Here is a 24,437-nt window from a genome sequence, read left to right on the forward strand (position 1 = left end):
ATATTTTTTTGTCATACTATCTTGAAATAAGACATGTATCTGGACTTGGTGCATGAATGTGGCTTGTATCAAGTCCAGTGAGACATTTTGTACTAGGAATCCGGCGATAACAATTTATTTTTTGTTGAGTTTCTGAATATATATACTCCAACAAAGTTATACCGCATGATACAAACTCCACAAAGACATTTCTGTTATGCCACTGAATAAATGTCTGTGTTTACAGGTCTACTGTGTGTCATTACACAAATATAAATAAACCACTGCAGATGGGATACAAAATAACATGCAGAACAGATGCAAAAAATATCTGGGCACAAACATCTCCTAACATTCCTAAAATTAACCCCGATCTCCTACTCAACTGTGACAGGTTAACAAATACATATATGTATATAGTTGTGCTCATAAGTTTACATACCCTGGCAGAATTTCTGATGTTTTGGCCATTTTTCAGAGAATATGAATAAGAGAAAAACTTCTCTTTCACTCATGGTTAGTGGGTGGGTGAAGCCATTTATTGTCAGATAACTATGTTTACTCTTTTTATATCATACTGACAACAGAAACTACCCAAGAAACCATACATTCTGCCAGGGTATGTAAACTTATGAGCACCACTGTGTATATATATATATTCTCAGATGGATTTATTTTCCCATCTCTCGTTATGAAGGCAGGGAGGGTCCACTACAGATCTCTTCAACACATATCTGTACCTGACTTCATCTTCAACCAAAGGCACTTATCCTCCAGATCAGGGGTTCCCAAACTTTTCAGCCAGCGACCCCCAAAATATAGATGCCAAAGACTCTTTACCCCACTGTCCCTCAAAGTAATTTAATGTGGCTTCATTTAGCTGGTCTGGAGAAAATGACCCTACCTATATGAGCATGTGTCTGTGTTTCCTGTGCTGTTATGAATGAACCTACTGCTACTGGTGCTTTTGATAACTAACTGATCACTAACACTAAACACTTAGGAGTCATCTGGAAACAAAGAAAGGCAGAAAACTCATTACATTTTCTATTTTCAAGGTTTTATTTAATGTTTAGCTACTATTTCTATCAATAGTTTTTAACTATAATGGATAAAATGTACTAATTTTAGATAACTTAAAACAAAAACATTCTGAAGACATCTCACGACCCTCCAGGGGTCCCGACCCACACTTTGGGAACCCCTGCTCTAAAAACACGAGTAAGCTAGCTGCATGTTTGCTTGCTGAGAAGTGTTTCAACGTTATCCACATTAATGTTTCAATGTGAACTTAGACAGTCTTATTAAATATTGGGTCAAAAAGAGCACAAAAAGGTCGCAAACAGTGACGTCAGTAACTCAGAATAACACCTCGTAACTCTGGACATGTGAAGCCTGGTAAAGTCAGATTACAGGCACTGCTGAATAAACTGCGTGTTGCACTGGTAGATTGCAAAGCCACATGTGCTACACGGTGCCAGACTGAGATAAGAGGAAAGGTAAGAGAACTTTCCTGAATGCAGAAGAACAGTAAGGGTCTGATGGTTCCTCTTTGTTACACATTAGTCCCTGAATGTGGACCGACTACAGGGCTAGCATGCTAGGTAGCCACGCTAGCGAGCTAGCTCTGCTTGTTATTAAAACATTAAATATGTATTTATAAAAGTCACAGCAGACTAAACGTATTAACTAACGTGAAGTGAAGGAACATACACAGGAATACTTAGGGCTCAGTCGTTTCTCCTGGTTCTCTCTTCTAGAGAACATGGTCTTTGTTGATAGGTTGGAGCTGGACTGTCACATTACGGATCTGTAAATCGCCTAGACTCGAGAGAAGCTGACGGAGGTCAGTGTAATGACTGACAACTTCCTTGTTGACGTAAATAGAGACACTTTTAGAGGGGGATCTCTATGGTATCTCCAACCTATGTTTAGTGTTGAAACCAATAACAACACAGTGAAGGAGCAGAGCGGCTCTCTATTGGTCAAAACCAAAACCTGTCAACAAACAGGCAGGATTTAAAGAGACAGTACCGAACACTATCCCATGACTATCCCATGTAGAGCAATATTCATACACTGATCATTTCTACAGTTATAAAGAGACCAAAACAAAAAAGACAACGTTGTCAAATGAAATAATCAAACAATCAGTCAATCAATCAATTACACAAAAATATATTGCAGTTCAGAGTTCAATACAAAAAAGTTAGCTATGGTCAACTGGACTAACTTAAACCAAGCAGCAACCTCCGGTCTAAAAATATGAGTCCAATGCAGAAGTGCTAAAAACTGCAGTTCATCAAGGATCCGCTTGAGGCTGGCTCCGGAAGTAACAGAAACCACATACACACCAATTCAAAGAAGCCGATCTTTACAGCAGAAATAAACATGTTTACAGCCTGGTACAAAAGACAAGTGTAGTCTGGATAGCTCATTTCCCGATCAGCACACACTGAACGGGGGTGATTTTTTTTTCTAACGCAGCAATTTTAAAGATATTGAGATTACGAGTCTTCCAATGAGAGGCACAGCTGACTTGATTGACAGGCGGGAACACTGTAGCTGTTGGCGAGGAGGCTCAAAGCCCGCCTCTTTACGTCACAATCGCTCAACAGCAGCAATATGCCCGCTGCCGATTGGCCTCAAAACAGCTCTTCAGAAACAGATGGTTGATGTCATGGATACTACGTCCATATTTTATACAGTCTATGACTTAAACTGTAGGTAGACTCCCTGTTAACTTATTTATGTGTAAAAGATCAAATAGCCTTTGCTTTACAGTCGTCCAGGATCACACTAATCAATCTGCTTCTCTTCCTGCATCATTAATTTATATTAACATTTAAATGTTAGTGCTGCCAGTGCTTCCTTGGTTTCAATTTCCCTCTACAATGAATCTTCTGATTACCATCTTTGTTACTTAGCATTACTTCCACAATCAATCAAACATGCAACAAAGACACTCTTAGATGTTAGTTTGTTAAAAATAAGATAGATTGAACAAGCGGCAACCTCCGGCCTCAAAATATGAAGCCCATGCAGAAGTGTTATAAAGTGCAATTCATAGAGAATCCGCTCGAGGCTGGCTGCAGAAACACCGGAAACCACATATTCACCCATTCAAAGAAGACGATCTTTACAGCAGAAATAAACATGTTTACAGTCTGGTTCAAAAAACGGCTTGGCTCTACGTAACTACTTTCTCTATCGGCACACACTGTACGGGGGGGGGTTTATATTTACCATTATATTACATTATATTCAAACTATTGGAATCCCACCCGGAAGTTTTGTGTCTTACATGAAAATTCTTTGTGTCATTGTTGCCTCATTCTTTTTCCAATTTTTCCATAACGAACGCCCGCTTAGCCTTATTCAATGTTTATCAGTGTGACAAAATTCACCTTCCTTCAATTAGTCTATTTTTCTACATTTAAAATAACTTTGTGAATTGACGTAACCATCTAGGTTCATTCTTTATTAATTAATACATTTTTTTGTACATCCAAACTTTAGTAGTCAGCAGAGCCTTCCTCCATCAAGCAAGTTTGAGATAAACACAAGGTACTTGTGCTGAAAGAAAAGACTAGCGCCCAGTGAAGAAACCCACTATGCCCTTTACTGATAAATTTAGTGGCCTACCCCATGGCACCTGATGTCCCCCAAAGCCTGAGATAGAAAAGACGGATGAGGAGCCAGAGCCAGCACATCACTGGGGTTCACAGTGGGCTTATCCCTTCACGGATGTTCCGTTTAGTTTGGCCCACAAGACCTCAGAGTTAACTCTGGAGTCTCAGAGCAACCCCCCTCCATGCCAGCTCCCACTGTCCATCAAATCTACCAGCAGGACACCCCAATTTAATAACCCAACCCATACAGTACTGCGACATTCAACAGACCCAGGCTCTGTACATGCAAGCTCCAGGTAGTGACAATATAGATACTACCTACTCTACCACCTGGACCCTAGCAGCCCCCACCCCCCACACAACAAGAAGACTCTGCAGCTAGATATTAGAAGACAGGGGAGGCAGAGCAAAGACGAGATGCGAGCCTGACTTCCTATGTTGCAACAATTCCGGCAATTTGACTCCTGACTTCCTACCCGGTTTATTGAGAGAAATAACTGAGAAAAATCATCACAACTGGTTTCAACTCTGTGCTATTTACCCTTTTAAAGTAAGAATGTTTCAGCTGTGGTTGCTCTGATAAAGGGTTTATGTCTAATAGGGCTTGAACATTGAAAACAATAAAAAAATTCATCGGTACCATCAATCCAAATTGATCCCTTTTGCAGCAAACTCTATTATGGTGACCATCTCCTAAAATGTCACAATCATTCCTTCTGAAAGCTCCACGTTATTTCACTTGAGATGTTATTTTCATCATTTTAATGAGTACTGTAGGCCTATTCATCATTTGGTGATGTTTTACTGTAACCATTATCATTGCTAATTTACTCACTTATTGTTCATCACTTTTTTGTAATAAGTGGTCACATGAAGGCCAGTTATTTTGTTTGTTCAATTCTGCCCTGAGTTGAACGGAGCCCTGATTGAGGATTCTATTACTGCAGTATTGAGACTGATTATTGTCAAACACTGAATTTTACAATTACCTCTTTTTTTTTAAAGGAGGTGATGCTCCATTTTATATACGAAATATGTTATGAAATATTAATTTCATAACCATTCAGCTTTGAAACGCTACACAAAATAAGTAACTACATGCTGACCAACACTTACGGAAGCCACACAAATGTGATGAAGCTACGATTAAACAATTACACAAACATGCAAAACACTTTGTTTGGAAGCTCAGCAAAGTGCACATCAAGCAATGCCATTGATCACACAACTTACATGTGATAGAAAGTTACAAATCAATAAATACGTAGCAATACATAGAAGTGCAAAACACAGAGGCAAAACTAATGTTTGATAACTTCACAAATCAGATGGATTAGAAAACAAGATCAGCACAATAGAAATTCACTATGCAGAGCATAATGACATTATATCAACACAATATTTAACATATCATTGAACACATAGTGATAAAGTAAATAATATACAGTGTAAAATACATAATCACAGATTATGGATTAAACATAGTACAGAACTATGAATAATCCATGTTCTGCACTGCTTGACAAAACAAGATAAATGTACTCTAAGGGGACAATTTATATCTGCAGATCATACCTCCCACTCCTTGACATTGAGGTCAGTGATGGCTTCATCATCAGCTGTTTCTGACGCCTCAATCTTCTTGACAACCATAAATCCAGGTTCTTGTCCCATCCCCTTGACTCCCTCACCATACATGTCTGGGCTCCACTGCATAAAGAACACGTAAAGGTGCTCTGACCTGGGTACAAGCACAGGAAAAACAATAAGAGAAGACATTTGCCTCTTAAATGGGTTAGATGTTTAAAAATAATTAGCATCCAAGTTATGTCATTCAAAAATAAAACCAAACACATAATGGAGGCTACATTTACACCATAATTTAGACCTTATTGTTTGTAGAGTATTATACAAGAAAGAGCCATGTGGGAATCTGTACTCTTGGTTTACAAATCCAGGTGCACAGTTTATAATCAGTTCATAATCCATGCCCACTGATTTGCAGTCTGTGGGCAAACTCTCTTAAACGGTGGGCTTAGTTAATTTGTTTACAAAGAATGTGTCCACAGTTTACAAACCTATCAGCTTATAACTACATTTAAACATATGCTTATCCTACTTTATGGGGATGTAAATGAGTCGTAGCACTCTGTAGGGAGTATTATAAACAAATTCCAGAGTGCTATAATAAATGGACAACAGAAAATATCCCATGTATTGGTGTACAACATGTATATACCTCATAACAAAGGACAAGACAGAGATAATGTAAAGTGTGTGAGTGGTTATGCTCTGCTTTGTGTCTGAGTCTTGTCTCCCCCTGTCCAGATGTGAATTGGTATAACCACCAACTAATGACAAACTCAAGTTGACACAACATATTGATTTCAAGATGTCTCTGCAGTCACATATGCCTCTCAACTCTTAGCCTGCAATGGAAACTAACATCTTTGCCACAATGTTTATCAACATAGAAAGCTAACGGAAGCTAATGCTTTTGCCACGAGTGTCATCAGTCAGAGGTAAAATATGTTGGACTCCATTCCACAGATTGATTTGATATGACGTGCATAACCAGGCTGCTCCTGGCGTCACTTTTACTTTTGTGAATTGGATCTGTTGTTATGCAAATTTGACCAATAAGAATGAGGTATTTAACACAACAGGGGAACAGACAAGTTCAAACATCTTTCTAAGCTGATGGCTATAGTTGCGCCTGATTTCAGGGATGCACACTCAGCACCCCTGAAATCAGGGGTCAATCAATATACTGAAGGATTTGCTAATGAATGTCCAATTATTTTGAGATTATGCTGAAACGATTGGACATTTAAAGACAAAGGACCAGTTCAATTTGGCTATCACCTCAGTCGAGAATAATGTTTATCAATAAAAGCGTAAAACATATAAATAAGCCAATGTATTACAAATTTCAGTGATGTTCAGTCAAATATCTTTGAGAGTGTTCCCCATTTTTGGATGCAAAACTAGGAAAAACATAATCAGGGGAAGCGGTCTACTTTGGTAGACCCTTAAGGTTGCATGGGACAAAGATATAATGTATATGTGTGTGTCTGTTTCCATACAGAGTAAATGAATAATTAACCAATTTGCTGTCTATCAGAGGTAGCACAGGGCAGTGAGCAGAAGCCCCAATGGGAGTCCTACCTGAAAAACTATGCATATTTGTTTCAAATATCAAAGTGATCATGTGGTTTGTTTTTTATTATTTCAGCAACCAAAAACGTGGCTTGTATTCAAATATGTCCTGTCAAGGTAGTGTAAAGTGCAGCAGAGGTACTGACCTCTCCTGTGGCACAGTGAACCAGTACTCGTGTTTCTTGCCCTGTTGGGCATACTGCTGCATCGAGGCGCTGGCATTAGAAATAAATGTCTTCTTCATGGGCTTCCCAACCCTCAGACATAGGAACTTATGAGAGCGGTTCTTCAGACTCTCTGTAAGGGAAAGAGAAAAACATAAAAATGGTTTTCTTATATCCAACTGAGTGGCTATTATACATAAAAAGATCTGTAGTTTTGAAGGAATAGTATAACATTTTGGAGTGTGTCATTTTGCTATTGAATAAACTAAGAGAAGTGATATCTCCCTCATATCTGTATACCCAACATCAGGCTAAATTCAGCATCTCCTTAGCCTAGCTTTACACATACATTGAAAGTGGGAAAACTGGATTGCTACAATTAATAAGTCATCTTGCTATCAAAGCTGATGGCTGTAGCTCTATGTTTACCATACAAATAAATTATGTAGCTTCTCATCCAGCTTTCGCAGTCATGCAACTATCCACAACCAAATCTTTTGAATTAACTGTGTTTCTTCTGAATGCCTGCTGAATGTATTGCACCTGGTTATCTCCTTTGTACTGTCACTAAGTATTCTGTGTCAGAAACACTAACAGATGAAATAGTTAAATGGAGCTGAATGTCAGTGGCCTGATGTCAGGTCACAGCCCCAGAAACTGAATGAGATTCATCTTCCTGGTGACAAAATGTGCCAGGGAAATCTTTGACAGCTCCTGGTTAGGCAGCTTAAAATAAAATGCAATCATAGTATTCCTTTTTGGAAAACACAGCACAGAGGAACAAATTAAAATGACTGTAATTACATCTCATATGTACTTATGCCTGTCTTTGAAGTCAGTGTTGTAACTTGGTTGAGCTTTGGTAATGTGCTCAGATTAATGGGTAGCCTTGTTGAGATATCCATCAGTTATAATACTTTGCAACTAATCTCTGACAAGTAATTGCTGTGAACTCATTGGCAAAAAAGATCATAGCTTAGCATTTTAGGAGGGAAAATATGTTACTGTTATTTGACAGAGAGATTGTTCCTGGTTTTACATTTTCAGCAATGTTTTGAAACTTGTTGCTGATTTCAAATTTTAAGAGAGAATATATTGACCAAAAAAATCCAATGACTTGCTAACCATCAAAATCATTTTTTTCTTAACATTTTAAACAGCCTCCCCATTTTTGGTATTGGGGTTGTAGATGTGACCTGACAAGGAGCTAACTAGTGAATGGAAATGTTTGGGAAAAACCTCCAAAAGTTGTCCTTTTACATTTTTAATATTCAACATAGTCATGCCTTTCTTACCAATATTCTTGTATTTAAACTTGGCAATTAACACAAATTTCTATTTCTGGACATGGAATGAAGTCTCAGACTAAATCAAAATTGACTTAAACCAGAAATGCATGTAAAATATAGTGACACCTCTTTGAATGTTGCTTCAAAATGTGCTTTCATATTGGGTTTATTGTCATGTTATCTTCGGTAACTGTATGCATTTGGTGTTTCAGTGTTTGATAAGCTCTCAGAGGACTGGGCAAGACCTGCATAGCCAGCCTCTTAAAAACAATGTAATGACTGATTCATCACCTTAAGTGTCATATAATTGTTAACAGCTACAAGGTAACATTTTGAGCTCTTTTACCATCTGCAGAGGTCAGTATACCTTCACTTTGAGTCTGCTCTTCATTCTCTTTTTCCTCCTTGCCTCTTTGCATAGTGTTTGTTTCAAAGCTGTCTGTCCCATGGCTGCTATCCCCCTGTGGACTGGCTGAAACAGAGCTGGTATCTATGGTACCAGGGGTAACTGAGCTTTGGGGCCCCTTGTGAGAGCTGCTGCTGCTGCTGCTGCTGCGACCCCGGGCCTGGCTAGGGCTGCTGCTGGTGGTAGTTTGTGTGCTTGGTGGCTCCTCTACACTATGCTGCTTGGAATCTGTAGGGGGCTGGCTATCTTGTACTCTGGCAGAGTCTGGAGTATTGTCTGCCATTTTAGTTGCTGCAAGCTCCTTCAGCTGGCTGGTTGAGCCCCGGGCCTGGGAGCTATCACTGGTGATCTCCACCTGAGTGACAGTTTTCACAGACTCTGTTGAGGCACCAGAAGACTTGTCCAGACAAAGGTCCTCATTAGATGCTTGCTCCTCTTCCCGGATGGGGGACAGCTCTGGCTCAGTAAAAACATCTTCAGAGATGGAGCCCTCTGTGCTGCGAGGGACTGTGCTTCCACTGTCATATGCTCCTGGCTCCCTCAAGCGCTGATCTGGATCTTTCTGGGAGGGATGTCTTTCAACAGGAAGGGGCTCCAGGTCACTGTTGAGATGACAAAAGAACAAGCAGAAATACAAAACTTCAGTAATAGTAAAGGAATATAGCAAGTAGCATAGATATGATTCAAATTAGGAAAAAAAGTAAGTTGCTACCTGGAAAAAAACTCCTTTAGAGCCAACACTATTTTGTGTCTACAAACATTACAAACAAAATACAATATGTTTAAGATGAATAACTGTCACTCCTGCCTCCTAAAAAAGGCAGAGACTGTCTGTTGTTTCTATTTTAGGGTTACATCAATTGGACAGGGTTGAAATTCTGTGCGAGTTTCTAAGTTTCATTTTGATGAAATTACATGAAAAGCACAATTTATGGTTCCAGGGGTAGACTGTTCATATTTATAACATTGTTAACAGTAGTATTTTATACTGCACTGTATGTAGCCTACAAGACTGTAGGAAGGGACATTTGGCTACAATAATTAAAACTGCCTTGTTTTTCTTACTATCTGTCAAAACTCAGGCAAACTGTCCCACAAATGGGCTTCTGTCTCTTTGAAGGTAAACTGATAATCATCTATTTTTCTGATTACCTGGGTGACCAGTTCCTCCCCATCAAGTATATAATTGGTTGGCTGGAGCACTGGAGCAGCAACTCCAGCACCTTGCTGAACAGGGTAGGCTGTTTCAGCAGCAGTGCCTAAAGTAGCTGAACATACACTAAACAAACTCTGAGTGCTCTGAAAAGACGCTGGGTGCAGCGGTTTCTGTCTGTGTGCTCACGCTGCTGATTAAGCTCTCTCCTCCTTGGGAACGGCTCTACAAATGGCTGAGTTTTATCTTTATTAATAACCTGAAAGTTTCTTGGTTTTTGACAAAACATTCGGTAGCATCACTCCCACTCCACTGATGGTTCACTATTATAGTATAGTCTATACAGTATATCCTTCTGCATGGGAAAGATGAGGTGTGTCCCTGTATGTTTATACCATATCAGTGATGTGACAAGGAACAATAGAATATAGAGGATATAGGGTTTGATAGATTGTTGTATAGAGCTCAATATATACTTTGAAAATAGATATTTCTACAATGTTACACATCATATTTTTTTCTTACTCAGGTACAGCCTCCCTGATCTTGAGATCAGTGATCTCTTTGAAGATGGCTGCAGACTGCACTTCTTCCAGAGGACACATAATGCCATACTCCTCACATCCATGGGCCTGAACCAGGGGGTCCATCCGGTGGGGGTCAAACATGATGTTGTTGGGTGTCACCAGCAACACCCCGCTAACCGCACCCTGAATCAACAAACAGGGAGAAGGAAGGAGAGAGGAGGCAGTAAATTGGATCAATAAAAACATTGATATCACAAAAAGGAACAGCTTCATTCATGAAACACAAAAAGATAAACAAAAAAACTCACTGTCACATCAGCAATATGAAACCTAGGAAGTGGCTTTTATCCTGCTTGCTCTAAATTAATCTTGGCCAAATCCCAACACCTACCCAATCTGACCAGCAATTGTAAATGCTAAGTGGTCAAAAATCAACATTGAAAATTGGCCTGCCTCAGACTCTTCAGTTCTTTTAGTTGTATTTTAGCACCACCTAGTGGTAGATGTGCTAGTACATAAAGGAAATAAATTCACTTGAATACAGCTATTTTCTCCTCATGCAGACATAGGAGCAAACATGTTTTATCTGCTGCCATCCATCTGCTTAAGCTTGGGAAAACCTAATCTAAGGTTCCTGTCTTATTTTTCTTACTATCATATTTGTTGATATTTGTGAGGAAAAAGAACAGAGACAGAGAAGACTTCACCATGCTGGGGACATTTTAAGTGTCTGAAGAGCTTTCAGACCTGGTATCAGTTATCTGGCCTGGTTAACTGAATAAAGCACAACATCCTCCACCTAAGTTCTGGCCCTGCATCTGTTCACCATGCAGCAGAGAAGACCACCTTCATTCAACTGTGAACTTGTGTTCATGTCCACCTGTTCACAGTTTCTGGATAGCAGTCACAGATAAAACTTTAGCAATTTTTGGATTGTAGAATCCCTCAACCCGATTCATCTGCCTGCATGGAGATACCCTACAAGCAGATCTCCCAATCTTATACAGAAACCCACTACTCTACCTCTAACTATTGCCATTGAAAACAATTCTGCTGAGCTTGAAATCAAAGCACTCATTAAAGATAAGCCATTTGATCAATTCTCTCAGCCAATCCATTTAAAAAAGAAGTAATTTCCCAGCTTTGAAACCTGAATGAAACCTCATACCCATTTGTTAATCTTCTTAATTCAACTTAATTCCTACGACTGCTGAGAGCTGACCCCATGCGAGAGATGTGCTTGTTTAATTGACTAAACGATTAATCATCATCATCCTCACTAGTTGGCAGCAGAATTACTAATCTGTGAAACGAGCTAATTGTGTTTTTACCATTTATGTTGGCCTACAATGCTGGTCATATGTTGTGTCCTACCTATGGTACAGACACTATATGAAGCACTTGTGGTATAAGTATTTAAAAAAACATAAAAATCAAAATAACCTATCAGGTGGATGACAGAACTGCTGGACATACCATTGTCATTTTCTTCAGTTAGACACTCACAAGAATTGATCTTGTCCTGAAGATTATCTTTTCAGACCTTCCATCTCTGTGACACTCTGTGGCTCCATATTTCTTGGCTGTGTGAAAGTTGTTAAATATCTCAACATCACTGATATCCGTTTTCCTTAAGAAAGGCATCATAACTTCGCCTTAGTTCTGGGTTAACTTCTCCCACCTTTGTACAAATTTGTTATCTGTGTCACTCCATCTGTCAGCCCCCTAACACTGCCATGGTGAGTGACGGCTGGCCTTCATCACGAGGGGTACACTTGCTTTACAAATAAGTGGCACCATCTGTTGTAACAAATATTGATGTTTAATTACTGAACCCTGAATATAAGATGATCCCACTTTTGATTCATAGAATTTAATGAAAGTTATTTATCCCCTTCACCCCCAGTATACCCACCAATTTAACCACCTGCAGACTGGACCCACACTGTCCTTTTCTAAGGGAGCAAACTTCTTTTTAAACAATTGAATGCCTCCTCTTTATCTAAACCAGTTATCACATACTGTACGCTGCTGGACAAGGTGGTGGAGTAGTACTTGAACTGAGGGTTACACTCTTTTTTTATGTCAGCTTATGACAGCTCAGGAAAGACTGTAAGCATCTAACAACTACATAAACATGTGAAAACTGTGGGGCTTCCTGTGGTAGAAACTAATAATAAATGCTGTCAACTTTTAAGCTTCCTGTGCATTACTGTTAAAGTCTTCATTCTGTCATTTTTCAATATCTTTAATATTGCTTTTACTTCATGTTTAGGTCAACCTGATATTGTAACTACTGGTTGAAATACCTATTTTTTATGTTCAATGAGAAAACAACAAATTATTAATCATGAAGTAACTTACCTTGCCCTCAGTGATGTATTTGCAGTTGATCTTGAGGAACTTCTCTGTTAGGGCCTCTTCCTCCTCTGAGGTGGATGACACCACTCTGGAATGGCTCACGGAGGAGAACACTGGAGCGTGAAAACCTCCTGGTTTGTTTGGGGTCTGTGAGTCCTGGAGGTGTGATGGGTAGAGGTGTAGAAATAAATATAAAAAATTAAGTTGACAGCTTGATAATTGATAATCATCAGTTCTCAAGTCCAGACTCGTTTGTATATTGTCATAATAATCACAAATGTATCAAAGTTGAATTCAGATGTGTAAAGGACAATCTTAAAAAGTTGAGTTTAACTTGACCACTGTGCATAAAAACACATATCTATCTGGATACATTTAGTCTGAATCTCTAAATAACATTAAAACAAACACTAAATTAAAAAGTCAGATGACTACCACTGATAAGAAGTATAGCTTGGCTCACTTCATAACACAAGGGTGTATCAACTTTGTGCCTCTTTACATTAAGTTTATGCACATGTGTCTCCAAATTGATTATCTATATTCAAATGGTATCTCATAGCAGAAAATCAGGTACAAAAGAAAAACCCAAACAAAAGTATAATGAATGTATCTCCTTTAGTAGATCGGGCCCTCAATGTCTTGTAGTGGTGGGTAATAAGGCTGGAAATGATCTATCACAGAAGATTAAGATTACAACATATCAGCATATATCGTAATAAAGTAAATTGTCTTAGCATTCAATTATGAAATAGAACCTCACTCATTTTCTAATGGGCTTGGCTAGAACTGGCCCTAGCCTAAGGCATGGGCAGCATACACCTCCGGAAAAGTGCCATTAATGCTGAACAATGCATCAAGTTTTACTCATTGCTTGATGTGCTGCCATCCAGACAATGCCTTTTTCATGGAAGACCTTACATATTTCAGTAAGACAATGCCAAACCACATTCTGCACCCACTACAACAGCTTGGCTCTGCAGTAGAAGAGTGCAGTTGCTGAACTGGCCTGCTGCAGTCCCAGGTTGTGACCCATCAAAAACATTTTGCGCATGATGAAACGAAAAATAGGATTAGGAGACCCCAAACTGTTGGGCAGCTGAAATACTATATCATACATTTTTGGGAATAAGCGTGGTAATTGTACATATTTTAACCAGAGTTCAATTCATGGAAGTGTATGAAATAGTTTCATTTGGCTTTTTTCCTTGGTGAAGTGTCTTTGAGTGGTAATCTTTAAGGTATTTGAGGTTTTCTCTTTTTGTAGTAGATTTTACATCTCTGTTTGTGCAGATAGTCCCTTGAGACAAGGGGGCCTTGTGCACAGCCCTAGAAAACTACTTTCCTCTGTGTATCATGTGTTTTTGCAGCATCATGAATGCATGCATTGATATTAAATGCTTGGTTTGATGTCAACTAAAATTACATCAATAGTCAGGGGACTTAACATGAGACTAAAGGTATTTATTCAAGGTATTATCAAAGTCAAAAAGCAATACCATTTCTGCTTTTAAATCTATACCAATGTAACTAGGCTTTTCTACTTGTTGAATTTGACACATGTATAACTGACCCACAGGGTAAGACTTGCTGGAATCTGTCTGAAAGCTGAGTACATGGGCAACTGTCTAACTTTGGGGATATTATTTAGGAGGAGCTGACAGTAGAACTGAATGACTCAACAACACCACAGTCAGTGAGACTGACTGACTGACAATAGAAGCAGTCCTAAAAGAAAGGCTGTGTAAAGCCTTCATTGACAAATCAGATACAATGATAAAAAGAGAGCCAGAGACAATGAAAGTAATTGGAGGGGGAAAAGGGGAACAGGAAAACAGAAATGGGTGTAGGAGAAATCCCTATTGTTATTCTGACTGAGAGCGTTAAAAATAGCTTGGGAAGTGAAGTTAAGAGCATTGAGCAGCTTATGGAGGAGAGTCCTAGTCCATAACAACTGTCTGGTATCCTCCTGACACCCACCCCCACACCTCCTCATGTCTGTCTCTTGGCATAGTTGACAAACAGCCTGCAGCTACTGACCCACACCCACACAAGAAGTGCAGACGCTGGCAGCCTGGGAAGACTGAGAGGGAAGGCCCAATCTGTTACAGTCAAAACAGCACTCTTTAAAGAAATGTAAAATTGATAGGAGGAGCTGAAAATCCAGAAACACCCTTAAAGATACAAGGCCTGTCGGGGTTCCGATCCCCTATAAGAACCTGCACTCTATGCATTGTCCCTTGCCTCAAACACGTCTTTACTAATGTGCGGAGCACTTTGGTTTCTATGAGTAGATGATCTCAAAGATGTGATCTATCAGTGAAGTTCATACAGTAATTAACACTCCCATTCCCTGTCATTGAATCTGGCACAACAGAGGTAAAGTGTTTTGTCTTCAGCAAAAGAAATTTCTTCTCACTTCCCTTGGTTCTCATTAAAGTGAAGGAAGACTTCATACTTTCTATCCATGGGCTTTAAGCTGTTGCTCACAGGGCAATACAAGGTGGCCTATTAATAATTCTGTGGTATAATGCCGAATGCTGACTTGCAAAAACAATAAAATATTTTTAAAATAATAATATTTATTATATTTATTGGAAATCTTAATAAATGTTGCGATTATTTTTGTACATTTTGCTGTAGTGTGGGAAGAACAATGGCGGACAGACCAATTAAAGTGACAAGTAAATAGTAAGACACGTTGGTCTTTCATTTACTGATCAATGGTGGCATATTGTTAAGCGTTGGCAATCTGTCCATTTATTCATCTTTCATTGCGAAAGATGGTTAAAAAAAATACCCTTGGCTCACCGTCTCAACGTTACATGTAACGGTGAGTGGGGCATGACACTGAGGATGGGATCAGGACAGAAGCGGTAGATGTCAGTTGTGGTGGTATAACCGAAATCAATGTCCTTTAGTATCTAACCAGTGTTTCTCTCAGTTAAAAGAAGAAAATATATAGGTTTTATTTCAAAAGCTTTTTCATTGAAATCATTGCTTTTTTCCAGGTCATATCATGGTGTTTGTTTATAGATATAAATGCAATCACAGCTTTGACCTTAATAGTCAGACATGTTTCAAAAACCATCCAAAGCCCCACCATGGCCATGGTCGTTTCTGAGAAAGGGCGCACACATTGGTTGGAATTCATCCAGTGACAGCCTGAGACTCAAGCACAGTCTGAACTGTTATGACCAAATATTGAAAGTCAACTTTCCTTTGAAGCTTATATTTCAGTTCAGGCTTGGACCAGCTCTTAGTTATGCTGCTACAGGCTTAGACTGCTGGGGGAAATGACACACTGGGTTCCTTTCTTTCCTCTCTCCTCTGTCTGCCTGTCACTTACTTTAACTCTCCCTGTCCCATTAAAGTTACTAACCTTTGACCTTTCTGGAGTCCCTGAGCTCCCTAGTCTTGTAGATTCCTCTGAATCACTGCCATAGGCAGTCTGCTGCTGTGGACTTGCCAGATGTGCTATAACTACTACTATCCGTCTCGCCACTTTCATGCCTCTTCCTGATCCCAACTCGGTCGAGGCAGATGTGTGTCTAACATGAGTCTGGTTTTGCTGCCTGTTAAAATGAAGTTGTTCCTTGCTGCTTTAACTTGCTGCAAAGTGCTCTGTGGATTATGATGAGATAAGACAGAGTCTTGTCTGTAAGATGGTACTGGATCTTATCCTGCCTTGATGTTGGGACTTTGTTAATTATATAACATAGAGTATGGTCTAGACCTGCTATGTTTGTAAAGCATCTTGAGATAACATTTGTTGTGATTTGGCGCTGTATAAATAAAGTTATTGATTGAAGTTAAAAAACAAAACAGCTATTGATCAGGTCAACTGGTTCTGATTCCTTAAGGAATAACTATCCAAACAGTTGACCAGAGAGCAAGTGTGCCAGCAAGGCAGTAGCTACCAAAAAATACCAAAGCAAGACTGTCAGCCAGAAAGTCAGCCAGCCATCGAGCCTGTGCTACCCATGATGGCTCACGCTCACATGCACACGGACACACTCACGCGCACAGACATGCACACGGACACGCTCACGCGCACAGACATGCACACGGACACGGACACGGACACGGACACGCTCATGCGCACAGACAGACAGACAGACAGACAGACAGACAGACAGACAGACGCACGCACGCACGCACGCACGCACGCACACACGCACACACGCACACACGCACACACGCACACACGCACACACGCACACTACAATAGCTAAGCCAAGATCTGTGCCTACAGAATGTGTTTGTTTTTGCAGCCAATATCACAGGGCTGGAAGATTCCTCAGAGCTGCCTTATTTGGCCTTTAGTTTTATGAAAGAATCACAGAACAAAGGGGATTAATTGTGAAGAACATTTACCATGCTAACTAAAGCACAGGACGTGTGAAATTAAACAGGTGCCTTAATGCAGGTGCATCTCAAGAAATTACAATATCATGAAGCAATGATCAACATTTACCATCAGTTACTTAAAGCTAGGGTTGGTAGTCACGGAAAACTAGCATGAATTTGAAAAAACAGATATATAATTTAGAATATTTCATTTGGAGATTAAGTAAATCACTATTTAAACAGAATAAAGGAGCTCCACATGGAGGGTTAGTCAAAGTAGGTCATTGATGAAAAGGTTGGCTGTTTGCAGAGTGCTGGATATAAATGGAAAATTTGGCTAGAAGGGAGCGTGGTAGGAAAAGGTGCAAAAGCAACAAGGATGACAACAGCCTTAAGAGGATTGTCACGAAAAGTTGACACGGTCTATGACGATTTGGGCTGCCATGTCATCTGCTGGTGTTGGTCCACTGTGTTTTATCAAGACCAAATTAAAGACAGTCGCCTAACAGCAGAGTTTAAAGATCTTTATGCTTCCATCAGATGAGAAACATTAAGGAGATGTTGATTTCCTTTTACAGCAGGACTTAGCACCTGCCCACAGCGCCTAAACTCCCACCAAAAGGTTTACTGAGCATATTACGGTGCTTGATTGGCTGGCCAACTGGTCTGACCTGACCCCATACAGAAACTGTAGGGTATTCATCAAGAGGAAGAAAATGCTGACAAAAAATACAGACATGCTGGAAGCCACTATCAAAGCAAGCTTCAATAGCTTCAATCTTCAATAACACCACAGCCACATGCTGGTCACGTCTATAAAACGACACAATGAAGAAGACATTTGTGGTGAAGGAGCCACAATCAAGTACTAAGTGTCTAAATGAACAAACTTTAAAGAAGTTGGACATTTCTGTATTTTGAATCCTTTTTTTTATTGATGTGGATTTCTGATTTTCATGAGCTATATGCGAACACATCAAAATAAAAACAAGAAAATGATTGGAATATTTCAATTGATATGCAATAAACATAGAATATTTGAAGGTGTCCCCTTTAAAATTAAATTGCTAAAAAAAAACATTTTCAACAATATTAAAAAAAAATGAGTTGCGACTCATGCATGGTATAAAGACTTGTATGAGACAATGTTTGAATACACATCACTATAATGACACATACAAATGTGTCAATGGTGTTTATAAAACCAAAACATTTTATTGTCCTTTTAAACATCTGGTGCTCGTCAAGATTAAAAGATAAAATGAAGCCCAGAGCAGACAGAGGAGTGTCTTCAGACCACTGCTCTTCCGACCACTGCTCTTCAGACCACTGCTCTTCAGACCACTGCTCTTCAGACCACTGCTCTTCAGACCACTGTTCTTCAGACCACTGCTCTTCAGACCACTGTTCTTCATCCCGCTTAAATTAGCTATGATTATAATCATTGTTTTAAAGAATGTGCCAAGCACATCGATAGGCTTCTAATGTAAAGATGCAAGGGATCCTGAAGAAAATAAATACATGAGATGAGGTAATGTTCCCTCCTTCTGCCTGGAGTTATTGCTGTCTGACTGCATGTTGGGAGAGCTGTCAGCTCCATACACTAGTTGCTTGACATCAGATACAGCATCACTTATAGAGCTCAAATCCTCTGCAGTCGCAGCCTCTGTTGGATCTTCACTCTGCAGAGCTGCAGCTCATAAGCCTCTGTCTCACAGGCATGGCCTAAATAGATATCTACAAAATTAACAGGGGCCTTTCTTTCGACAACCAGGGAAGAATTAACAATAGGGGTGAGAGAAAATGAAAGGGTGTTCAAGCTAAAGTGCAGCAGCAGTGACAGTGATGGCAACGAATACGGCATTATCCATGTTCTCTGAAAACTTGCAGAAACAAGACATGTTTCCATGGAGACAAGCAAACAATTGAAAATTGCAGGCGCAGTGATTGGCTTCATACACAGTAGAAGGAGATAGCTTACATGGCTGATATTAAAGCTGCAAAGATAGAGTGTATGGGGCTAAATGGATCAGTCCTAAAGCAGCCTCACACACAGTTTCTCTTCTTACCTCCAGCTATGTTTGAAAATACTCAGCTTCATATAGAACTGGAATAAACCCCACCACAATTTAAATGGAGAGAAATTACATATGTTTTTATTCACATGATTTAACTTGCACAGTGTTAATATGTACCCAAACTAATTGAATATGTGACCACTTAAACAAAACTTTATACATATTGTGTGTAAATGAGTTAAATACTTCGGTATCAAAATTATTTCTTAATATTTCTAGCAAATCCAGAACGGTTTAGATTCTATCAAAACATAGAGTTACAAAATAAGGTGAATATAGATGCACATTTTGAGTGTATGAGAGTGTGTTCAACATACCGTCACCTTCTCTAAATCTGCATCTGAGGAGGTGGGAGACAAGGGGCTGATGGGACTGAGTGAGGGAGAGCTTCCGACACTGGAGATGTACTCGGGATCAGGAACATATAGAACCTGAAAACACAATCCAGGATTGAACTTATAAAGGCAGTGTATTGTGCAAACGCACATCAAACACCAAACATTATAACACACAGGAAAAAATCAAAGACTGACTTCTATTAATTCATTGTATTAATTAAATTGCTGTTTCTGCTGTAGTTCTCTACTGATGGGCTGCTATCTACAGTTATGGTGAGTGCCTGTTGTGTGATCTGTTTTAGTGATGAAGATGGTGACTAGCTAGCTGATCTTTTGGGATGATATGTATGGGCCCAGATGACCAGATTTATAACAAGACAAAATTATTTGAACCATTCAATGTTTTAGCCACTCTATACTACAGCCAAATGAAGGTTAGCATGGATTATTCCACTGCAGTGTTAAATTCTTGATCCTGGTTAGTCACTACCACACAGAAATGGTCTGTTATTCTCAAGAGCATACCATTGCTGCTGAACCCACCATTACAAGGGATGCAGCTCTCATCACAGACTCTGCAAACTAACTATATAAATTAGAAGTCTGATTAATTTGGTGTTGTTTACGGTGGAGAAGCCAAGAAATGAAACAAAAAACAGCAGAGGAAAGGCAGGAGAGATCAAAGACACAAAAACAGAGGGCTAAGACAAAAAAATCTACTAAATGATGGTGCAAGAAGTAAACAGTTAAAAATACATTATATGGGATAAAGTGGTGTTTAAGGGATGATACATTGGGAGGAAAATTTCACAGACTGACAGTGGTAAGTGCTGTGCTAAATTATGCGTGCCTATTAAACACGTGTTACTTAACCATCATTGGAAACGTTCCGTGTAATGTGAGTAAAGTAGCTAGCTTTGTTTATTATAAGAAATGTCAAGTTTAATTTTGATAACAGCTAAGTTGGCTCATTTTAAGCAGGCTACAGAGTTAACGGTTTCAGCTCAAAGTGTGAGTGGAACAGAAGAAACATAAGCACTTTTTAAACCAATGGGACCATTTAAAAATCAATATGTGGTGTAAACTGTCGATTTAAGTGGCCGTGCAATAGCCAGGATAATGTAAAAGGATACATCACAAAGTGTTAAATATATCCTTTTGAAACTTGATAATTCCTTCACAGTCAGACACTGGAAGGTCTTGAAATTCAAGCCTTTCATGATTTGAAATATCAAATACGGGAATAGCAACAGTAACCTTGACTTTTTGGATATAAAAAAGGGAAGGTCTGCTTCACAATAACTTCATCCTTAGGGTCATACTATTGCTATTTGTGTCAGACTGAGGTTCATTTAGAAAAAACTAAAACTTGGAACACAATTCTAGATCAAGGTTGTAGAATATGTTAGGAGACAGATTATTAATCAATTAAAAACTTCATAGTTGAACACCACAGCAGCTGTTATCTTGTGGTTGAACTTCTGTTACACCCATGGGTGCAGATATATAAACAAATGGAAAACATGGTAGAAATTGTGTGGGTCCATTTCCATTCTTCCAGATTTCCTTTAAATATAAAAAAATACTCACAAAATATTACAAATAATTTTAGAGTTTGGGGAAGAAACATAAATGACAGTGGACGGGACATTGTGCTGAGCAGGCTAATGGTAAGTTAGTACAGAACTAAAATGCCATGGGAGAATGAAGAGATTGCACATATCACTAAATGGTAAAAAAAAAAAAGATATTTTGCAATTGACTTGCATTGCAAAGGGACAAGGGGCATTGTTAAAGCAGGCCAATACACTGGCTTATGGATTGTAGGGATGTTAACCCTTGTGTTATGTTTGTTTCTTAGGGACAGCAATGATGTTCCTGGGTTTACTTGACCTGGGGCATATTTAACCCTCGTGTTATGTTTGTTTCTTAGGGACAGCAATAATGTTCCTGGGTTAAATTGACCCGGGGCATATTTAACCCTCGTGTTATGTTTGTTTCTTAGGGACAGCAATAATGTTCCTGGGTTTACTTGACCCGGGGCATATTTAACCCTCCTGTTATGTTTGTTTCTTAGGGACAGCAATAATGTTCCTGGGTTTACTTGACCCAGGGCATATTTAACACTTCTGATATGTTTGTTTCTTAGGGACAGCAATAATGTTCCTGGGTTTACTTGACCCGGGCATATTTAACCCTCATGTTATGTTTGTTTCTTAGGGACAGCAATAATGTTCCTGGGTCAACTTGACCCGGGCATATTTATTGATCCAAAAGTGTCCTAACCCAAAAAAAGAACCTATAATTTTTTTTTATCTCATTATTAACTCCATTACTAACCATTTTAATCAATATTTAGTGCAATGGTGTTCTTTAATTCTCACAGATGTGCAATGCAAATATCTGAAATGAGCCATTTTCATTTATATGTTGTTTACGCTCATTAAGCCAAACAGAAGAAGTTTCATAGTGAAATAATACTATTGACATTTTTTTGGGGGGGGATTTTTGAACTTTAAAATACCTGAAACATAACAGGAGGGTTAAGGGATGGATCATGATGTTGGACATCAGAAGTAGAATAAACAACATATATCATGTGAGATGCTCCAATAAATTCTTTTAACTTCATGTCTTCTTTGAGAAAACAGGGAATATGAAAAAGAGAGGCGTGCATAGTGGTTCGTACCTGGCCCGGCACCACTGCTCTGGAGAAAAGCTTGTTTAGCTGAACCAGTTCGTTGGGTGTGGTGTCAAACTTCAGGGCAATGCTGTTCAATGTGTCCCGCGATTCAACCTGGATTAAAGAAAAAGAAAAGAGGTAAACACAAAATCATTCCCAGGACTATTTCATAGAGCTGTATAAGACAGACTTTAAGGTGTGACACATGATGAGAGACAGAGAGAACTTAACATTGAAAACAGAGCTGTGCAGTTATCCAGTTAAGAGCGGACTAAAATCAGCTTGGAATAAGATCATTTATGTTGTTGACAAGCTGACCTTTTATGACAAGACTATACGAGTGAGGTGATGCTTAAACGCTGAACCAACAAGGGGATCAACAAAGCCTTTAAAGAAAAGGGAATACACTTCCAAACCCCTCATCACAAGAAAACACATTCACTGGACTACTGTGACACAGACCTACAAAGATGTAGGCAACATATAAACTGAAGATACATGGGATCAATATGGAAATTCATAGGGACCTGGCTGACTCGACAATGGAGGAGAGCATTAAGAAAAACTCTCCCATGGCAACAAGTGGTAAACAAAGACAGTGGAAAAAAGATGGCGATGCTTGTCAGAAGGGACAAGCTGTAGGAGTTGACGAGAGAAACGAAGCACTGAAGATACAGACCAGTGGCCAAGCAAGATTGGAGACTTGTCACAATCAATTATTTGTCCAAATGTGTGTGGTGCAAAAATGTGATGGGTAAAATTTTACTGCTCCTAATTGAGTTGGAGCCTCCTCAACCTGGGATTCTGGCCCCAGGAACTAGATCTGAACACTCACTGGAAATTAAACTGAAGTATTCTAAACAAAGATATAAAAGAGCCTTTTTATATGGCACCTTCTCTAGAACTCAAAGTGCTTTCACATGTCATGCCACATTCACCCATTCACACCACATTCATATCTTGATAGCAGAGGTTGCAATGTAAAGCATCCATCAGTTTTGACAAATCACGTTCCCACTAAGGTTATAATCATTAATGAAAACCAAATACATGCTGGGGCTCCGTTGGCCTAGCGGTTTAAGTGCACAGCCCTTATACGGAGGCTGTGGTCTTCGTGGCAGAGGCTGCAGGTTTGACTCCCGGCCCCAGCCATTTGCTGCATGCCTTCTCCCACTCTCTACTCCCCACATTTCCTGTCTCTCTTCAGCTGTCCAATGCCCCAAAATGTACCTTCATTTTTCTTAAATATATGTATGTACATATGTACACATTTCTGTCAACTAAAATAACAAATAAAAATGAGGCTATAAAACTAACTTAAGTCAAATAAAATTACAGAGAAAATGTCTTTCGATTTCATCTTTGAAACCAACTGACCCCAGTTGACCCAGACTGACATCCTTTATGGTCTGTCCCAGGAGCAGCACCAGTCACTTCATTTTGGCTGGACTTCTTAATACTTTCCCTTCCTCAGTATATATTCTGTAATGTACTTTCAAAGAGCTTGCTTGAGATCTTTCTCTGAAACATTTACAATACTGAGACAGCTTTTGGTTGAACCGCATAAGGTTAATATTCTGATAGACTTGCTAGCAGCTGTAATGTCTCGATACACTCAGGTATAAAATACAGTTGAGTCCAAGTTCACATCTATACAGAGGTAAACAAATCATGGTTTCAAATATTTAATCAAAATATATTTTTGTTATATTGGAGTTCAGAAACTTTTGACTTTGGCGATAACAGGAAAGGTCATCAGTGTTTGGGTATGACAAATGCATTATGTATATTGATATTGTTTAATACTCTAATATGTTTTTGTTACATTTTTCTTTAATTTATCATTAAAATAAAGAGCGATGTTTAATGAATGAGAAAAAGAAAAATCATTTTCACAGTTAACAGTTCAGTTTTGAGAGCCTAAATGTTCCAACAATAAAGGCAGGCTCACTTTTGTTCTTATAATATTAGTTATATTTTTACTCTTCAAAAATAATGGAATCATGCAAATTAAATCATGGGATCAGTGAGATATATGCACAAGAATTTAAAAAAACAGTTCATATATATTAAACAAAATTACTATGACATGAGTGTAATAGACGTGCTAGGCTCCCTGCTTATAAAATACAAAAGCAAGTAAAAAAATACAGTTTACTCTAGAAGTGGACAGGACAGCTCGATGTCCTGTCTCAAACAGGACATCGAGCGCTGGAATCTCCTACCTCTCTCCTTAGGGGGAGGATCAATGTGATCAGAACAAAATTCAGGACCTGATAATGAGTCTAGATGCAGAAAAAGTTTGATTCTGTGAGAGA

The 24,437-nt window shown here is 39.1% G+C and overlaps 1 protein-coding gene and 1 long non-coding RNA gene across 5 annotated transcripts in view; one reads left to right on the forward strand and one right to left on the reverse strand.

Moving 5' to 3' along the window:
• Positions 1-24,437, reverse strand: part of oxr1a (oxidation resistance 1a) — a 76,729-nt gene that overhangs the window by 9,186 nt on the left and 43,106 nt on the right. For 3 of the 4 annotated variants that reach the window (XM_034697904.1, XM_034697901.1, XM_034697902.1), the window contains exons 3-9: positions 22,126-22,233; positions 19,416-19,529; positions 12,674-12,826; positions 10,308-10,492; positions 8,591-9,231; positions 6,917-7,067; positions 5,187-5,352 (exon numbers count right to left, since the gene is read on the reverse strand). In XM_034697904.1, the coding sequence (XP_034553795.1) occupies positions 5,187-5,352; positions 6,917-7,067; positions 8,591-9,231; positions 10,308-10,492; positions 12,674-12,826; positions 19,416-19,529; positions 22,126-22,233 (1,518 nt within the window). The remainder of the gene's footprint in view (positions 1-5,186; positions 5,353-6,916; positions 7,068-8,590; positions 9,232-10,307; positions 10,493-12,673; positions 12,827-19,415; positions 19,530-22,125; positions 22,234-24,437) is intronic. The other variant, XM_034697903.1, reaches the window with a different exon arrangement.
• LOC117822946 lies at positions 1,187-10,573 on the forward strand. Its single transcript, XR_004633283.1, has 2 exons — positions 1,187-1,478; positions 10,312-10,573. It is a non-coding gene; the product is annotated as an uncharacterized LOC117822946 (long non-coding RNA).

This window comes from Notolabrus celidotus, chromosome 12 (assembly GCF_009762535.1).
Source record: "Notolabrus celidotus isolate fNotCel1 chromosome 12, fNotCel1.pri, whole genome shotgun sequence".
Lineage (NCBI taxonomy): Eukaryota > Metazoa > Chordata > Actinopteri > Labriformes > Labridae > Notolabrus > Notolabrus celidotus.